Raw genomic sequence first — 19064 nt, forward strand, 5'->3', positions numbered from 1 at the left:
AGTCCTCTTGTGGTGGAACTACAACTACCAGAATTCCTAAGAAGCTGAAGAGCCACATGTAGCAGGCGCTGACCCAGTACAAAATGCATGTAATCCTGTGAAATACACTCCACAGCACAATGTATGCAAAGGGGAACCCAGGACAAGTCCATGGGCCCTCAGATCTGACAACAAGTCCATGGGCCCTCAGATCTGACAACAAGTCCATGGGCCCTCAGATCTGACAACAAGTCCATGGGCCCTCAGATCTGATATAACAAGTCCATGGATCATCAGATCTCAGGTCATCAAACTCCAGTGCTACTTTCTAATAAATGTTAGTCACATTCGCCATCTGCAGTGTTCTTATAAAAATGGCGCAAGTCAATTCAGAAATTGTTGCAGTGTGAAGTGAAGACACAGCAGATGGTGGAAATAACCAGTGGTGATGGCTGGTCACAGACTGAACTGGTTCTAGTAAAACATGATGCAGTAAATGAATGAATATGTCACACTTCTCAAATATACTGTATGTTAGACTTCTACTTCTAGTTATATGAATATAGATTTAGAATATGTTGATAGATAGATAGATAGATAGATAGATAGATAGATAGATAGATAGATATTAGATAGATAGATAGATAGATAGATAGATAGATATTAGATAGATAATAGATGGATAGATAGATAGATAGATAGATAGATAGATAGATAGATAGATAGATAGATAGATAATAGATAGATAGATAATAAATAGATAGATAATAAATAGATAGATAATAGATAATAGATAGATAGACCGGTTTTTTCTCCTGGAGAAGTCTATCCTTTGCATTGATGGATGTGTAGATGGATCAGATACCTGCAGATGGATAATTTGCACACAATGTACACACAAAGGTAACTAATTAGAGAAATATACTAAGTAAAAAAAATACTAATACTAATAAAATAATTAAAATAAAAAAACATGTAAAAGAAAGAGAAGCACAGGAGGCTGCAGACTGACACTACTACAGGTCAGGCTGTATCATATAGAGACAGAATATTCTCCGGGTGTGTTCCGTGCTCGGCCCGTGTGCGCGGGGTCTCCATTAGAAGGCGCAGCACCGGGGCCGCTCCCGGAGAAGAGACTGCCGCTCCTCCACTGTCCTGTCTGCGACCGTTCACATCAGCGGCGGGCACGGCAGTCTCTTGGAGTGATTTCTATAGGCGCGGAATAGCAGGGACTTCATTCACTCCGCACGGCTTCTCCCGGCTGCGACAATTCCTCCCGGATCCCCCCAAAGACCATTTCATTACAGGGAAAATCCCCCCTACTTTATATGTATGTGCTGGTCCCACTAATCCAGCAAACCAATCTGATCACTCACTTTATTGCCTCCCATCAATACTGCCTTATTTATTATCCGCGCGGATTATTAGCGCCAGAGTCCCATTAAAGGCTCGTAAAATTCGTTCACGGCACAAAAGCTCCGTCTGCGCCACTTTCCCAAATATTTATTCAATCTAAAAGTTTCCTATAAAAACTATTGTTTAGAAAAAGTTTAAAATAAATTCATGTGCGACTTTTTTTTTTTTTTTTTACAAATCAATGGGAACAGTAATAAATAAATGCGACCCATAAAACCAATCTATATACAATCTCTGTATATAGATTGGTTTTATGCCTTTTTTAGTTTACCAAATTAATAAATAAATAAAATGCAACCTTTACTGCTCTAACCAAAGTTTTTGGGGGAAGTAGGGGACGGAAAAAAAAAATTCTTCTGCAATTTAGAAATATTTCCTTTCTAGCTTGAATTTCATCATTCATACAACTGAAGGCAAATTGGTTGTAGTCTGTTGGTAGCTGCTGTACAGTAGTAGTAATAGAGGGACGGCATGTTCTGTCCATGACTATAATTATCGGCTCTTCTGGAAGTTGTAACCAATCTGCATGTGCGACCTAATAATGCAAAGATCTGTGCGGGGAAGATGAAATCTAACATTGGGGGGGGGGGGGGATTTTATATATATATATATATATATATATATATATATATATATAAAATAAAAAGTGTATAAAGTTTTAAAAAATCTAAAAATGTATATATGTATAAACAGAAAAAATAAATATATATATTTACTTATATTATATAAACATTACATATAATATATATAATCATCTATTTAGTTCTCTACACTAATATTTCATAAAAATAAAAATAAATCACAGTACCTATTAATTACCCGAATAATGATGCAAAACATCTAACTTCCCCAAATCCAGCACCTTAGTTGTGCCCCACTCCCTGCACTAATCGGAATCCCTTTCTAATACTCGGTTGCTTTCTTTTCCTAATTTTTTAATTTGCATTTGATTTTATTTTTATTTCCCTATAAAAAAAAAAAGACCCTCACTTTCCCACCAATTCAAATAGATGAAATCCAGCGCAACAGCGACACCTACCCGTGAGAGAAGGTAGTGGCCGACCTTTAATTAACAGCGGCTATCGCTAGGTCTGATACAATGAGAAAATAGGAAATTCTCTATTTCAGAATGTTCTAGTCCTTTGTAAAAATTACATGATGAATTCGATGACTACAATAAATTATGATATATCTAGACATAAATAAATATATATATAGAGAGAGAGAGAGATGCACACACACAAAACTCAATATTGTATTATTTGTGCCAGAATAAAGCATAAATAGTACTGATTATATATAATACATATATAAGCTATATCTATCTATATATACATACTGTACACACACGCACACACATATATGTATAAATATATATAAACTGTATATATATATATATATATATACTGTGCATATTATATATATATATATATATATATATATATATACTGTGTACACACACACATATATATATATATATATATATAATAAAATATAATAAATAAAATAAAATATATATGTATATATATATATATATATATATACACACACACCATACATACATATAATGCCCAGCAGGCTCTCGCATTAATGAGAAGATTCCTGCATAAAATCGAATTCATTAGTAAAGGTCAGTGTTTGATTGCTTAGCACAGATCAGGGCACTGGTTGAAATTAATTAGGTTAACCCATACGCAGCCGGTGACAATCAGATGATCACTGCTTGCTTTCCCCAGTCCGTCCCTTCTATAAGTTAAGAGCAGATACAGACTTGACTTGATATGAAATATCGAAAAAAAATATTAAAACCATAACATTGCTCCTTTTTATTGATTCCCTGTCACTTGTCACCCTCTACTTACAGATGAGGCATTAACCCTTTTGATGACCTATTCCTTTCCCTGTAGTCCTGTGTAAAGAACAACCCATTGAGATATTGCAATGACTACATCTCCATCCTATGGAAACCCAGAAGAAATAACAAGAGTCGTTTAAAAAAATTAAATTAAATTTGTATTATTCACTATGAAACAGTTCAGGGTAAAACAATGCGTTTTATATATTTATATTACAAAAAAAAAAAAAAAAGAAAGAAAAAACCAGCATCCATGACTGTACAACCAATCGGATTCCATAATTTACTGGAAAGATAGGGATGATCCATTTAAATACAAAAAAAAAAAATTGCTACATTAAATATACAGGTTCAGACTGATACAAATAATGGGGGTTGTTCTCCTTGTAGGGGGGTTGGGGGATGGAAGTTGATCCTGCACTGGCCTGACAGATTTTGTATTCTTTGAATTATTAATATTCTGGATGGGATCTGGTGAAATGACAAGGCATTAATAAATAAGAGGAAGTCCCAGGGCTTGAAGAGAAGCCACAATTAAAGGCTAGACATACCTTTCTTCATTTCATAAGTGGAGTCTTTGCAAAGGTCTACTTGAGACTGGTTTCTAAGTTTGCACTCTTTGGCCAGAGCTTCAGCTCTGTTTAGGACAGTCTGGGTTAATCCATTGAAGTGTGGGTTGCTGTTGACTGATGGGGTGCTGCTGGGTCCATGGTGGATGTGCCCAAAGGAGCCATAGTTCGTGTAGCCAGGGTAAAATGGGGTGCTGTAGTAAAGGGGTCTGGATAAAACTGCATTGTTAGGGAAATGACAAGCAGCTGAGGGGGATCTGGATGGTGAAGAAGTTGGAGCAGCCATGGGCTGGGCTGTGGTTGACCCTGGGCCTACTTCACTGCTTTCTTTAGTCTTGTCTGAGGAGGTGGCTATTTCCGCCAAGGACCACAGTTTTGGCTTTGAGGTGGAAGCTGGAGGTGAGTGAATCACTGAGGTGACATTGCTGGTGGCTAGGCCATGGTGGACTGTGGTATTCCTATGCACCAGGTCTATTGGGTGCTGTTGGTGGTGGTGGTGGTGAAGATGATGTTGGGTTGTCTGTTGCTGGTGCTGAAGATGATGGTGGTGGTGATGATGATGAAGATGATTGGGTACAGTCTGCTCTTCTTGCGTCTGTTGGGCCTGGCCTGCTTGACAAATTGTTGGAGGTGAGCTTGGAGTAGAAATTTTAGAAATCAAATCATGACTGTCTTCCCCCTCAGAGTCACTCCTGACTGAGACCAGCTCTTTAACCTGTAGGTTCTCATGTTCTGAAAGATCTGGCTCATCCTCCAGTGGACTCCTCTTCACTGCACAAAAAGAGAGACAGAAATTATTTAAGATGAACATTCCAAACAGAAAATGCACACCCCACACATAATATTAGCTAAATACAGACACATTGGTGAGGACTGAAGACATCAAGACAAACCCTAGGCAACCAACCTGGCTCTACATCTGTGTCCCCCTTTTCCTCTACTTTCTGAGTCTCATCTTCATCATTTTTCTCCAGATCGATGTTCTCCTCTTCTTCCTCATCCTCACTCCTATTCCTGGGAGTCCAGGTCATCTTATTCTCCTTTTTAAGCCTCCTCCTTGCATTGGCAAACCAGGTGGACACTTGGGTGAGGGTCATCTTAGTGATAATGGCCAGCATAATCTTCTCCCCCTTGGTGGGGTAAGGGTTCTTCCTGTGCTCATTGAGCCAGGCCTTTAAAGTGGCGGTAGCATCCCTGGTAGCATTTTTCCTGTAAGCTGGATCGCCATAAGGATAAGATCCCAGAGGAGCAGCATATGGATGATAACCTAAAGAACCTGCCATGCTTGTACTGTGGTCATAGGGAGAACCCTAGAAAAAGAAACCAATATCTACGGTTGACTAGGGTTTAGGGTATGAACACAAATCAGAGATATTTACTGCATAAAAAAGTAGAAAAAAGGTCTTCAAGGAGTTATGTAACATTCTAGACAATTCTATGCACTTAGTATTAGGCGCCTATCACCTTTCACACATAAGAGTAGATAAGATTATTTAATTTTGGTTGAACAGGACAGAGAACTGAGTCTCAGTATAACAGGATGAGTCCACTGCACCCTTTAATTTGTCAGCATAACCACACCTAGGAATGGACCTGGGACAGGCAACCACAAGACTACCCAGTAACATCTAATGCTTGTCAGTCTCTACTGCATCGATGTCTTGTACATGAGAGTAAATACCTAAAACACACACTATATACTATATACTGGAGAGTACTACACACTATATACTATATATTGGAGACCACTACACACTATATACTGGAGACCACTACATACTATATACTGGAGAGTACTACACACTATATACTAGAGAGTAGGTCACGCTATATACTATATACTGGAGACTACTACACACTATATACTGGAGAGTAGGACACACTATATACTGGAGACAACTACATACTATATACTGGAGAGTACTTCATACTACACACTATATACTGGAGACCACTACATACTATATACTGGAGACCACTACACACTATATACTGGAGACCACTACACACTATTTACTGGAGAGTACTTCATACTACACACTTTATACTGGAGACCACTACATACTATAAACTGGAGAGTACTTCATACTACACACTATATACTGGAGAGTAGAACACACTATATATTGGAGAGTACTATAAACTATACTGGAGACTGCTACAAACTGGTTTCTACTGGATTACACTACACACTATATACTGGAAACTGCTAAACACTGGTTTATCCTGGAGACTTCTACACGCTGGTATATACTGGACTACTTTATACTGGTATATACTGTAGACTACTACACACTGGTATATACTGGAGACTACATTATACTGATATATACTGTAGACTACTACACACTGGTATATACTGGAGACTACATTATACTGATATATACTGTAAACTACTACACACTGGTATTTACTGGAGAATACTAGACACTGGTATATACTGGAGACTACTACACAGACACTGGTATATACTGGAAACTAATACACACTGGTATATACTGGAGAATACTAGACACTGGTATATACTGGACACTACTAGACACTGGTATATACTGGAGACTACTACACCCTGGTATATACTGGATAATACTACACACTGGTATATACTGGACACTACTAGACACTGGTATATTCTGGAGAATACTAGACACTGGTATATACTGGAGAATACTGCACACTGGTATATACTGGAGAATACTACACCCTGTTATATACTGGAGAATACTACACACTGGTATATACTGGAGAATACTACAAACTGGTATATACTGGAGAATACTACACACTGGTATATACTAGAGAATACTACACACTGGTATATACTGGACACTACTAGACACTGGTATATACTAGAGAATACTACACACTGGTATGTACTGGACACTACTAGGCACTGGTATATACTAGAGAATACTACACACTGGTATATACTGGACACTACTAGACACTGGTATATACTAGAGAATACTACACACTGGTATGTACTGGACACTACTAGACACTGGTATATACTAGAGAATACTACACACTGGTAAGTACTGGACACTACTAGACACTGGTATATACTAGAGAATACTACACACTGGTATATACTAGAGAATACTACACACTGGTATGTACTGGACACTACTAGACACTGGTATATACTAGAGAATACTACACACTGGTATATACTGGATAGGCGCGTGTAACATACGCGCATGAAATTCGCACATTTCCCAACATGAATCCCGACCCCGGCCTCAGTTTAGCTGCAGCTTCGGAAATTACCCGCTTCATTAAAGCCCGCAGTTAATTGTATTGGATTCATTGATTATCGATCAGGGAAAGAACCTGCAGAATTGTTCTAGAATAGCATTTACTCTCCTGCTACAGGTTCAAGGACTGGAACAGCCTGTAACTGGTAACATCGTGGTGGAAAGCCGGGGATCTACAGCACTTAACTGGTTAAATGTAAACGGTGATTATATCTATCTATCTATCTAATTATCTATAATCCATCTATCTGTTTCTAATTATTTGTCATCTAATTATCTATCTAATTATCTATCTCTCTAGAAAGAGAACAAACACCATATATTTTATAATTTACGGATTTCTACACAGAAACTTGACATGGACTTTAACAGATCATTTTCAGAGAATATTCTGCGCCTCTTGCTTACAATTCTCTAAACCCGAAGACCGGCTACAATCGGGTTTGTTGCAGATCGGACCTGAACTTTGCAATCAGTGTAGGTGTTGACGATGGGGGTAGTTGTCCCTGCTCGCTGTGTACCCCCTCACCCTGTACGAGCGGCTCTTACCACGTAAGAAGTGAAGGCAGCAGCTGGGTCTCCACTGTACTGGAGGGGAGAGTTGAAGCCAGCAGAAGTAGCTGTGAAGGCTGTAGATCCAGCATAAGGTGAGAAGGCTGACCCAGAAGAAGACCTTCCCAACTCATCTGTCCTGGGTCCAGAGATGACACTGGTGCTGTATGCAGGGCAGGAGTACAGAGCCAATGAAGCAGATGGTTGATACAAGTAGCCCTGAGGATAGGACATGGCCAGACACATGCATACACTCTTATCTTGGGAGACACTCTCTGCAAGAAAAAAGGGGTCTACTAGAGTCTCTTCAAGGTAGACAAGCCCACCAGTTGCAGACCCGGAGACAAATGGGGCTTGTGGCTGCCTCTTGCTGCTGGTATCTCTCTGTCTCTCTCTTCTTCTTGCTTCCTTTCTCCCTGGTAGGATTTTTTTTTGTGCTCTCCCTCTGTACAAGGAGGGAGGGGAGAGGTTGGGTGGGAGTGTGGGTTGGTGTAGACTTTAGCTTTGGAAGCAGGGAAAAAAAAAGGTCCTGCCAAGATGCTAAGTTGGAAATTGAGGAATCTGACGCCTAAAGCTCCTCCTTGTGGGTGTAGTGAGTGGAGAGGGATGGAGGGATGGGGCTGTCCAATTATCAGCAGGCTTTCTCCCTTTCTCTTTTTGACTCTCTTTCTTCTGAAGTAAAGTCTGCCCCTTGATGGCCGTGATACACAATGCAGGAGAGCAGCTAGGACTTCCTCTGGTCACCTCCTGACCTGTAGGGCTAAAGTAAGGAGGGGAGGCTGCAAACTCCTGGATCATTCTGTGGAGCAGGAGAAGAAATGTAGCCTCATGTGGAGGGCTGTGTGCCTGCTGCCAGCTCCATCCACACATCTATCCACCAGTCAGGTAGCACGGGTAACACAGGAGAAGCTAGGCTAGTAATAATAATAATAATAATAAAAATCAACAATAATTATAACAATGGTAATAATAGAAAATATAATATTAATAACAATAATGATAATTAGAGATGGCGAATTTCATATTCTGAAATTCGTTCACATTTCGTTTGGTGGTAAAAGCAGAATTTCGTTATGGATTCCGTTACCACGGACCAAAACGCAATCTTATAACGGAATGCCTTTAGAGGCATTCCGTTATTCATTCCGTCATATTAGAAGTCTATGGGCTGCATAACGGATCCGTCCCGTTTCCATTATGCAGGGAACGGATCCGTTATGCAGCCCATAGACTTCTATCATGGCGGAATAAATAACGGAATGTCTCTAAAGGCATTCCGTTATTCATTCCGTCATAGGATTGCGTTATGGTCCGTGGTAACGGAATCCATAACGTAATTCTGCTTTTACCACCAAACGAAGCGTGAACGAATTTCATAACATGAAATTCTCTCATCTATAACAACAATAATGGTAATAATAATAATAATAGAAACAACAATAATTAATTTCATGATTATTATTCTTATTTTCAGCATCATATCTTGCAGCCCTGTTTCCTCCTTTCCAGGAAGCTGTGATTAAACTCCAGAGCTGGAGATGAGCCTTAAAGGGAGAGATTTAGCTGAGGATCTAAAAGAATAAAGGTATTTTACCTCCTGCCTAAAACTCATAAAATGTTTTCAGAGAAAGCAGATTAAAGCCATATGAAAGAGAGAAAATCCCCACAGATCCCCAGATGTAATCTCTTCTGATTCCAGAGGATAGATTTCCCAGAGGAATCAATATACAGTATATATCTATAATCTATTTATTTTCCTCTCATATCTATTGAAGTCTCTACAGTAATCTATCTATCTATCTATCTATCTATCTATCTATCTATCTACCTCTTTCACTGCCTTCCATATCTATCTATCTATCTATCTAATATCTATCTATCTATCTATCTATCTATCTATCTATCTATCTACCTCTTTCACTGCCTTCCATATCTATCTATCTATCTATCAAACAATCTATCCAGGCTCTGTAGATTGGGTTAATAAATTAATCCAGCCATGTAGGGAGTCCAGGAGGCTCCACACAGCCCTGTGCCTAGTCTCTTAAACTGGAGGAGCTGTGCACAGTCTCTTAAACTGGAGGAGCTGTGCACAGTATCTGGGACTGGAGCTCTGCCCAGTCTGTTGGACCTGAGAAGCTTTGCACAGTCTTTTCAAGTCTCTTGCCCTGGAGGAGCTGTGCACAGTGTCTTGCCCTGGAGGAGCTCTGCACAGTCTATTGGCCTGGAGTAGCTGTGCACAGTGTCTTGCCCTGGAGGAGCTCTGCACAGTCTATTGGCCTGGAGTAGCTGTGCACAGTGTCTTGCCCTGGAGGAGCTCTGCACAGTCTATTGGCCTGGAGGAGCTGTGCACAGTGTCTTGCCCTGGAGGAGCTCTGCACAGTCTATTGGCCTGGAGTAGCTGTGCACAGTCGCTTGCCCTGGAGAAGCTGTGCACAGTCTCTTTTACTGAAGGAGCTGTGCACTGGGGTCTCTTGCCCTGGAGGAGCTGTGCACTGTAGTCTCTTGCTCTGGAGGAGTTGTGCAGGGTCTTTTGCCCTGGAGGAGCGCTGCACAGTCTCTTGCCCTGGAAGAGCTGTGCACAGTCTCTTGCCCTGGAGGAGCTGTGCACAGTCTCTTGCCCTGTAGGAGCTATGCACAGTCTCTTGCCCTGTAGGAGCTATGCACAGTCTCTTGCCCTGGAGGAGCTGTGCAAAGTCTCTTGCCCTGGAGGAGCTGTGCACAGTCTCTTGCCCTGGAGGAGCTGTGCAAAGTCTCTTGCCCTGGAGGAGCTGTGCACAGTCTCTTGCCCTGGAGGAGCTGTGCACAGTCTCTTGCCCTGGAGGAGCTGTGCACTGGGGTCTCTTGCCCTGGAGGAGCTGTGCACAGTCTCTTTTACTGAAGGAGCTGTGCACTGGGGTCTCTTGCCCTGGAGGAGCTGTGCACTGTAGTCTCTTGCTCTGGAGGAGTTGTGCAGGGTCTTTTGCCCTGGAGGAGCGCTGCACAGTCTCTTGCCCTGGAGGAGCTGTGCACAGTCTCTTGCCCTGGAGGAGCTGTGCACAGTCTCTTGCCCTGTAGGAGCTATGCACAGTCTCTTGCCCTGTAGGAGCTATGCACAGTCTCTTGCCCTGGAAGAGCTGTGCATAGTCTCTTGCCCTGGAGGAGCTGTGCACAGTCTCTTGCCCTGGAGGAGCTGTGCATAGTCTCTTGCCCTGGAGGAGCTGTTCACAGTCTCTTGCCCTGGAGGAGCTGTGCACAGTCTCTTGCCCTGGAGGAGTTGTGCACTGGGGTCTCTTGCCCTGGAGGAGCTGTGCACAGTCTCTTGCCCTGGAGGAGCTCTGCACAGTCTCTTGCCCTGGAGGAGCTGTGCACGGTCTCTTGCCCAGGAGGAGCTGTGCATGGTCTCTTGCCCTGGAGGAGCTGTGCACTGGGTTCTCTTGCCATGGAGGAGCTGTGCACTGGGATCTCTTGCCCTGGAGGAGCTGTGCATGGTCTCTTGCCCTGGAGGAGCTGTGCATTGGGTTCTCTTGCCATGGAGGAGCTGTGCACTGGGGTATCTTGCCCTGGAGGAGCTGTGCAGGGTCTCTTGCCCTGGAGGAGCTGTACACTGTGGTCTCTTGCTCTGGAGGAGCTGTGCACAGTCTCTTGCCCTTAAGGAGCTGTGCACTGGGGTCTCTTGCCCTGGAGGAGCTGTGCACTGGGGTCTCTTGCCATGGAGGAGCTGTGCACCGTCTCTTGCCCTGGAGGAGCTCTGCACAGTCTCTTGACCTGGAGGAGCTGTGCACGATCTCTTGCCCTGGAGGAGCTGTGCATGGTCTCTTGCCCTGGAGGAGCTGTGCACTGGAATCTCTTGCCCTGGAGGAGCTGTGCAGAGTCTCTTGCCCTGAAGGAGCTGTGCACTGTGGTCTCTTGCTCTGGAGGAGCTCTGCACAGTCTATTGTCCTGGAGGAGCTCTGCACAGTCTATTGTCCTGGAGGAGCTGTGCACAATCTCTTGCCCTGGAGGAGCTGTGCACAGTCTCTTGCCCTGGAGGAGCTGTGCACAGTCTCTTGCCCTGGAGGAGCTGTGCACAGTCTCTTGCCCTGGAGGAGCTGTGCACAGTCTCTTGCCCTGGAGGAGCTGTGCACAGTCTCTTGCCCTGGAGGAGCTGTGAACAGTCTCTTGCCCTGAAGGAGCTGTGCACAGTCTCTTGCCCTGGAGGAGCTGTGCACAGTCTCTTGCCCTGGAGGAGCTGTGCACAGTCTCTTGCCTTGGAGGAGCTCTGCACTGTCTCTTACCCTGGAGGAGCTGTGCACAGTCTCTTGCCCTGGAGGAGCTGTGCACAGTCTCTTGCCCTGGAGGAGCTCTGCCCAGTCTCTTGCCCTGGAGGAGCTGTGCAGGGTCTCTTGCCCTGGAGGAGCTGTGCAGGGTCTCTTGCCCTGGAGGAGCTCTGCACTGTCTCTTACCCTGGAGGAGCTCTGCACTGTCTCTTGCCCTGGAGGAGCTGTGCAGGGTCTCTTGCCCTGGAGGAGCTGTGCAGGGTCTCTTGCCCTGGAGGAGCTGTGCACAGTCTCTTGCCCTGGAGGAGCTCTGCACTGTCTCTTGCCCTGGAGGAGCTCTGCACTGTCTCTTGCCCTGGAGGAGCTCTGCACTGTCTCTTGCCCTGGAGGAGCTGTGCAGGGTCTCTTGCCCTGGAGGAGCTGTGCACTGTCTCTTGCCCTGGAGGAGCTGTGCAGGGTCTCTTGCCCTGGAGGAGCTGTGCACTGTCTCTTGCCCTGGAGGAGCTGTGCACTGTCTCTTGCCCTGGAGGAGCTGTGCACTGTCTCTTGCCCTGGAGGAGCTCTGCACTGTCTCTTGCCCTGGAGGAGCTCTGCACTGTCTCTTGCCCTGGAGGAGCTGTGCACTGTCTCTTGCCCTGGATTAGCTGTGCAGGGTCTCTTGCCCTGGAGGAGCTGTGCAGGGTCTCTTGCCCTGGAGGAGCTGTGCACTGTCTCTTGCCCTGGAGGAGCTGTGCAGGGTCTCTTGCCCTGGAGGAGCTGTGCACTGTCTCTTGCCCTGGAGGAGCTGTGCAGGGTCTCTTGCCCTGGAGGAGCTGTGCACTGTCTCTTGCCCTGGAGAAGCTCTGCACTGTCTCTTGCCCTGGAGGAGCTCTGCACGGTCTCTTGCCCTGGAGGAGCTCTGCACAGTAAACTCTACAGATGTGATCTATTTTATTTTGCCGCAAACCTTGGATCCAGATCACAGCCACATAAATACTGAGTTTGCACCATTTCTTCCTGAGGGAGAGCCCTATAATTGGCGGTAGGAGCGTTATCTGGGGACTCCTCGGCTTTCTGATTATTGATTCAATTCCCCGGCTTTTTACTAATTCATGTTGAGTGTATTTACAGCGCGCTCATCAGAGCCGGCTCTAATCCCCGCTGTGTGCACGGAGACTGTGCGGCTTTAGATGCGTTAGCTACACCCCCTGATGCCAGGTATCTAAGTTTCTGGGGTGTCTTTTTTTTTTTTTTTTTTTCTGCAGTCAGAGTGACCCGGCCCGGGAAGGGTTAACGGCCGCACACCCCCGCCATCTCTTTAGCATAAATCCCCTCCTGCCGCTTCTGATTGGCTGCGGCGGCTCAGGCCTCTGCTTTCTGATTGGCCCGGGGGAGGCGCTAAATCCCTGGGACCAAAAGGGCGTGCTTCCTCCAGTGACGTCACGGCTCATTGATGCCCTGCTAGGTGCCAATAATGACCCGCTCAGCTTCCATCCAGCTTATAAGCAGACAGTCCCTAATTGTAGGGGATCCAGGGCAGAGCAGAGAGGAGCAGGCTGCTGGAGGTGCTTCCAGGAGGAAGGTAAGAGGGATGTGAGGGGGTGGGAAGGACCAGCTGGGTCTGCACAGTCCTGCAGCCTGGGCTCCTCATCATGACAGCACAAAGTGGCCCTGAGAGTTTGTTGGCCAACTTTTGTTTCCATTGTGGGAGGCTCTGAGGCTTCTCATTTTCCTTGCTCTATCATGTGGAAAGGATCTGACTGTGCCTGTCTACACTGGGGATCAGCAGAGGGTCACAGTATCCAGCAGCAGCAGCTACAGCCACTGCTACTTCCAGGTCCTCATTGTGTGACCTGCCACCCACTTCTCATTACCTCCCCTTCACCCAGGCTCTGCACACACACTGCCTGCTCTTTCTTCTCTGCTGCAGAAGCGTTGCTCTTTTGTTTATTGTTTTTATACTATTTTCTATAATATTTACCTCAGCTGTTGACATTCTCCTTGTTATTTTTGATACATTGAAGCTTTAGTTCAGGATTACAGACAAACAGAAAGACCTGTAGAAGGCCCTGATATGTTACACACTGGGCACTGATATTATCTAGATAAAGTGACACCTGAGGCTCACACCTGATTAACCCTCTAATGGGCGGAAGTCACTTACAGCAGGAGGGGGTTTTATATTAAGGTTCATGGGCCTAAATATATCTTTCAAGGAGTAGCTAATATGGTCTATACTTCAGCTGTTTGTAACTTAAAGTTTGGAATGAAATATAGAATTTTTTTCAATATGGGCAATTAACTCATTAGGGTAATTATGTATAACTGTGTGACATATTCTATCTATCTATCTATCTATCTATCTATCTATCTATCTATCTCCTATATATCATCTATCTATCTATCTATCTATCTATATATCATCTATATATCATCTATCACCTATCTAACTCTCTATCTATCTCCTATCTATTATCTATCACCTATCTAACTCTCTATCTATCTATCTATCTATCTATCTATCTATCTATCTATCTATCTATATATCACTTATCTCCTATCTATCACTTATCTCCTATCTATCACTTATCTCCTATCTATCACTTATCTCCTATCTATCACTTATCTCCTATCTAACTCTCTATGTCTGTCTATATATCTACTGTAAAAGTTTGAGGCTCATCATGGTCTGAGTTGCTTTATGAACACACCCAATGAAGTACATGGTGGTGTATTCTATTCTACACCCTTTAGTATATAAATCATCAGTTCACACAAGCTTTTTTATGTAGTTTATTATAAAATGTAGAGAGAAAAAGTCCTTTCACAGACCTCATTGCTAACTACAGAACTGATGGGAAATGTCCATTAAGTATTTGTCTCTTCGCTGGATCTTTCCATCTTGTAAATATATTCAGACTCAGTAAAGTGATTAAACCCAATGAAGGCAGATATCATTTTACGTGTCTGTTACCCAAAATGTTTTGATCAATCGTACCAAAAAAATTCCTAAAGAAAACATGCAGCAGATCATCTTAGACTATAAATTATTTTTAAATACTATTTTAAAATTAAGTTACTGTGGCCATAGTGAGCAGAAGGGGTTAACGAGCTATAAGCAGACTTTCTAATGCTAATGTTCAGTAATAGGATTTTGTAAGAAAATGGCGCGTTTTACAGATGGAAATGATAAAACAGATAGGCTGGATAAATCCGTAGGTGGAGCATTTTACCAGGAGTATAAGTTTAGTGCAAACCTTAATGTGTAGCACAATAGATATGGGAACTATCAAGATATATATTACAGTATGATTACTGTTCAGGTGTTAGATATTTATATCACATAATGGATCTTAGTGGGATCTGCCTGAACTCTGCTTACAGGGCATTGCAGCTTTGTAATTTTAGTGTGTTCCAATTATATATATATTTACTGTCAATATGTATCACATAATTTTATAATTACTTGTATTTTCTTTTCTTCTGTCTGTGCATCTTTCATATTCATGTATAAGGACTCAAAAGAATGCGCAAAAGAATTATACTAACCTCTGGGGCTTGTTTGTTAAATCATATTATTTTACTTGTAAGAAATAGGCAACAAAAAAAATTAGATTATACTAGGAAATGTAAAATATAAAAGTTCTAGGTTGGTATTGAATGCTGACCCAGTTCTATCTATCTATCTATCTATCTATCTATCTATCTATCTATCTATCTATCTATCTCATATATATATATATATATATATATATATATATATATATCTACTCCCACTTTCTGTCTTCTATTTTATTTTTAAAAAGTACTTAGAAGTACCTCAGTTCATGCATTTAAAAAAGGAGCCATACATGTACAAAAGAATTATAAAAAAAAAAAAAACGCTGCAGCACTGTATGTCAATTGTTAAATAATATTATTTTACTTTTACGAAATAGGTAGCAAATACAATACATTGCACTAAGAAATTGAAAATGTAAAAGTTCTAGGTACTGGGTTCTAGGTTGCTATTGAATGATGGCCTAGTTTTATTTATCTATCTATCTATCTGCTCCCACTTTCTGTCATCTACTGTGATTTAGTCATTAACCCTCCAATGGGCTGAAGTCACTTACAGCAGAAGGGTGTTTTTTTTTTTTTTTTTGTTTTTTATATTACGGTTCATGGGCCCAAATATACCTTTCAAGGAGTAGCTATCATGGTCTATACTTTTGCTGTTTTGTTTACAACTTAAAATCCGGAATAAAACATATAAATATACACTTTTTTTCAATATGGACAATTAACTCATTAGGGTAATTATTTATAACGATCTATAGGACTCATAAATGTGCAAATGAATAATACTAACCTCTGGGGCTTGTATCCGTTAAATCATATTATTTTAGTTGTAAGAAATAGGCAGCAAATAAAATAGATTATACTAAGAAATTTAAAATATAAAAGTTCTAGGTGCTGGGTTCTAGGTAGGTATTGAATTCTGGCCTAGTATATCTATCTATCTTAATCTCCCCCATATCTATCTATCTATCCTATATGTAGCTTCTATCTATCTATCTGCTCCCACTTTCTGTCATCTACTTTCTTTTTAAGAGCCCCATTGGGGACAGTTGGATGCTAATGTCTGTAAAGCGCTGCGGAATATAGTAGCGCTATATAAGTGCATAAAATAAAATAAATAAATAAATAAACTCCTCATTTCTCCAGGAGTAAAATGATATCCGTCCACAAGTCAGCTTTCTGTGTGCTAAGCAATAATTGAAGTGCAGCCCTCTAGCAGGCTGCATGCGAGGTGCCCAGGGGGCAGATTGCAGTGAATTATAAAGCAGTTTGGTAGGCACTGTTTATAAACATTATTTAAAGCTGGCATTAACAAGAGATCTTCCTAGCCTGACGTGAAAAGCCGCTGTTTTAAGGCATCTGTCTTTCCTAATACATTTGCTTGGCACACTGACTCCTAATGCTTGAAAATTATATATTTTTTTTTCCCCCTGTGATCTCCAGATAGTTGGTAGATCATCTTTAGTGTCTGGGGACTGCTTAGGAGCAAAGGCATCTGTGCCATGGCTGAAAAAACATCTCGTGAAAAACACTGTGCTATTATCTTCATTCAATGAGCTGGAATTTAAGCCTAATTGTTCATCTCCTCCCCCCCCCCCCATAAAAAAAAAGAAAAAGGGTCATTATGATAAACAGTTTTTTGGTTCTGTCCGGACGTTAAGACAGCAGAAAGTTTTTATGGCGTTTAAATTAGTTTTAGAGAGTGGCCATTTCTGCCAACGAACCTTGTGGTCCGATTTATAGGGAGTCGTTATCGTGAAATGCATCACTTTAAATTACGGTAATGTAGTCTAATGTTATAATGTAATATTTACTCAAAATTGAAAAATAAAATTGTTAAGTGAAAGCTTCTTTAAATATATTCAAATTAGATGGGATCGGATGTTGAAAATTTGCATAGTCGGCCGTTAAATTCCTACCAGGCGACACGGGGCATTGATAGGCGTTGGAGTAAACCTGGGGAGTTTAGTAACCGGTTGAATGAAAACTGAATCAGTGTCTGTTTCTAGCCTAAGGCCACTTTCACACGGTCAGTATTTGATCAGTATTTTGCAGCCAGAAGTGGAACCTACAGATTATAAAGGTATAATGGAACGATTCAGAGTTTTGGACCCGCTCCCTCCTTTTGGCTTTAAGTAACCGGACTGATTTGCTCTATATATGTTGTGTGATGTGTAATAGCCATGTATGTATCAAACCCTGGGACACGGAATGAATACATGCATCCTTTCAGCTGATCTTCTAGGTTGCCTTGATTCTAAAACTCTTTGACAGCAGAGGTGGGAAAGGCCAGCTGAGCAGAGATATTAGAAAAAAAAAATATTAGAAATTTACATAACACTAATGAGATCACAAAAAACTAGAATGTGCTGACATTTTTCAGAACGAGGCCTACGACGGTATTTTCTGGTAAAGTCTGCTGCACAATGGGAAAAAGAAGATCCAGAACGAGAGGAAAACTGGCGCATGTCAGAGATACTTTGAAGTAGTTTGCTAAAGTAAAGACATGCAGGGAAAGCAATGAAATTATTGTTCCTCCGAGACCTTTTCCCGGTTTCCCTCATTTGCATTTTATTTATTTACTGCATAAATTGTCACGCGCGTGGTAATTTATGCACTAGCCAGCACAACATCTGCTGGGAGTAAAATAGGTAATGTGGCATTTAATAATTTTACTTAAGAAAGTAATTCAGCATTTAATGATTAGATTAGCCGACGCTGCAGTTTTTTTTCCTATAGGTTTTATGTCCTTTCAACCATACAATTAAGAAACAGTTCTTCGTTGGGTATTGTAACTTAGATTTATTATTTTTTTTTTGCCTTTAAAAAAATTAAGTGTTTACATTTATCCTTTTTAAGATTTTCTTTTCTCAAAGAGGATAAATAAAAATAAGGGCAGCTGTGATTACTTTATCACTCGCAGTACCGCTTTTCACCAGTGGCGGTGACAAAGAGTGCTAAAATAATGTCTGATCTGGAGGCAGCAAATCTTTTTGAAATGCAAATACTTTTGAAATGACATTTTTAGCATTGATAAAAAATCTAAATCATCATTTTGGGAAGTAGAAAACTAAACTTGGCCACCTTTAGATAATTTTTTTTTTTTAGATATTTCTAGTGAATGGGATTAACCCTAGGGACTAGTGATGTGCAAAGTATTAATAAATTCCATTTGGCTGCTTTGCCAAATTTTGCAAAAAATTTGCTTTGTGACGAATGACTTCGCCACGAAGCGCATTTCTTTGTAAGTAGTGGGAGCAACGACAAGGAACGGGGATTGGGCAGCCCCCCGTCATTGTACCACTCAGATGCCGCGTTCATACATGTTATAGCAATAATCGGGTGTAAAACAAAAAACAAGATTACCTCATACTTAACTCATCCATTTGCTCTCGACGGGTTGGTTGGCACCATCTTGATTGAAGATCTGGCGCAAAATATCGTGATGACCTTATTACATCGGCCGGCGTGGTCACATCATACATCACCACACATGGGATTTTGCGCGAGATCTTGAAGATGGCCGGCCCGTCATGAGCAAATGAATGAGGTAATTTTTATTTATTTATTTTTTCGTAGTTTTTTACACAATTTCAGTGAAAATCGATTCGCTATGATGGCTTCGCGGCGAATGGAATGTTCCCTGAAATTCAGATGG

The 19064-nt window shown here is 41.9% G+C and overlaps 1 protein-coding gene across 1 annotated transcript; it reads right to left on the minus strand.

Moving 5' to 3' along the window:
• Positions 1-3481: 3481 nt before the first annotated feature.
• IRX5 (iroquois homeobox 5) lies at positions 3482-8117 on the minus strand. The gene is made up of 3 exons (XM_044270523.1): positions 7626-8117; positions 4727-5129; positions 3482-4590 (listed from the first exon to the last, which is right to left on the minus strand). The coding sequence occupies exons 1-3, from the start codon at positions 7872-7874 to the stop codon at positions 3785-3787; spliced, it is 1458 nt and encodes a 485-aa protein (XP_044126458.1). The 5' UTR covers positions 7875-8117; the 3' UTR covers positions 3482-3784.
• Positions 8118-19064: the final 10947 nt, after the last annotated feature.

Source organism: Bufo gargarizans, chromosome 10 (assembly GCF_014858855.1).
Source record: "Bufo gargarizans isolate SCDJY-AF-19 chromosome 10, ASM1485885v1, whole genome shotgun sequence".
NCBI lineage: Eukaryota > Metazoa > Chordata > Amphibia > Anura > Bufonidae > Bufo > Bufo gargarizans.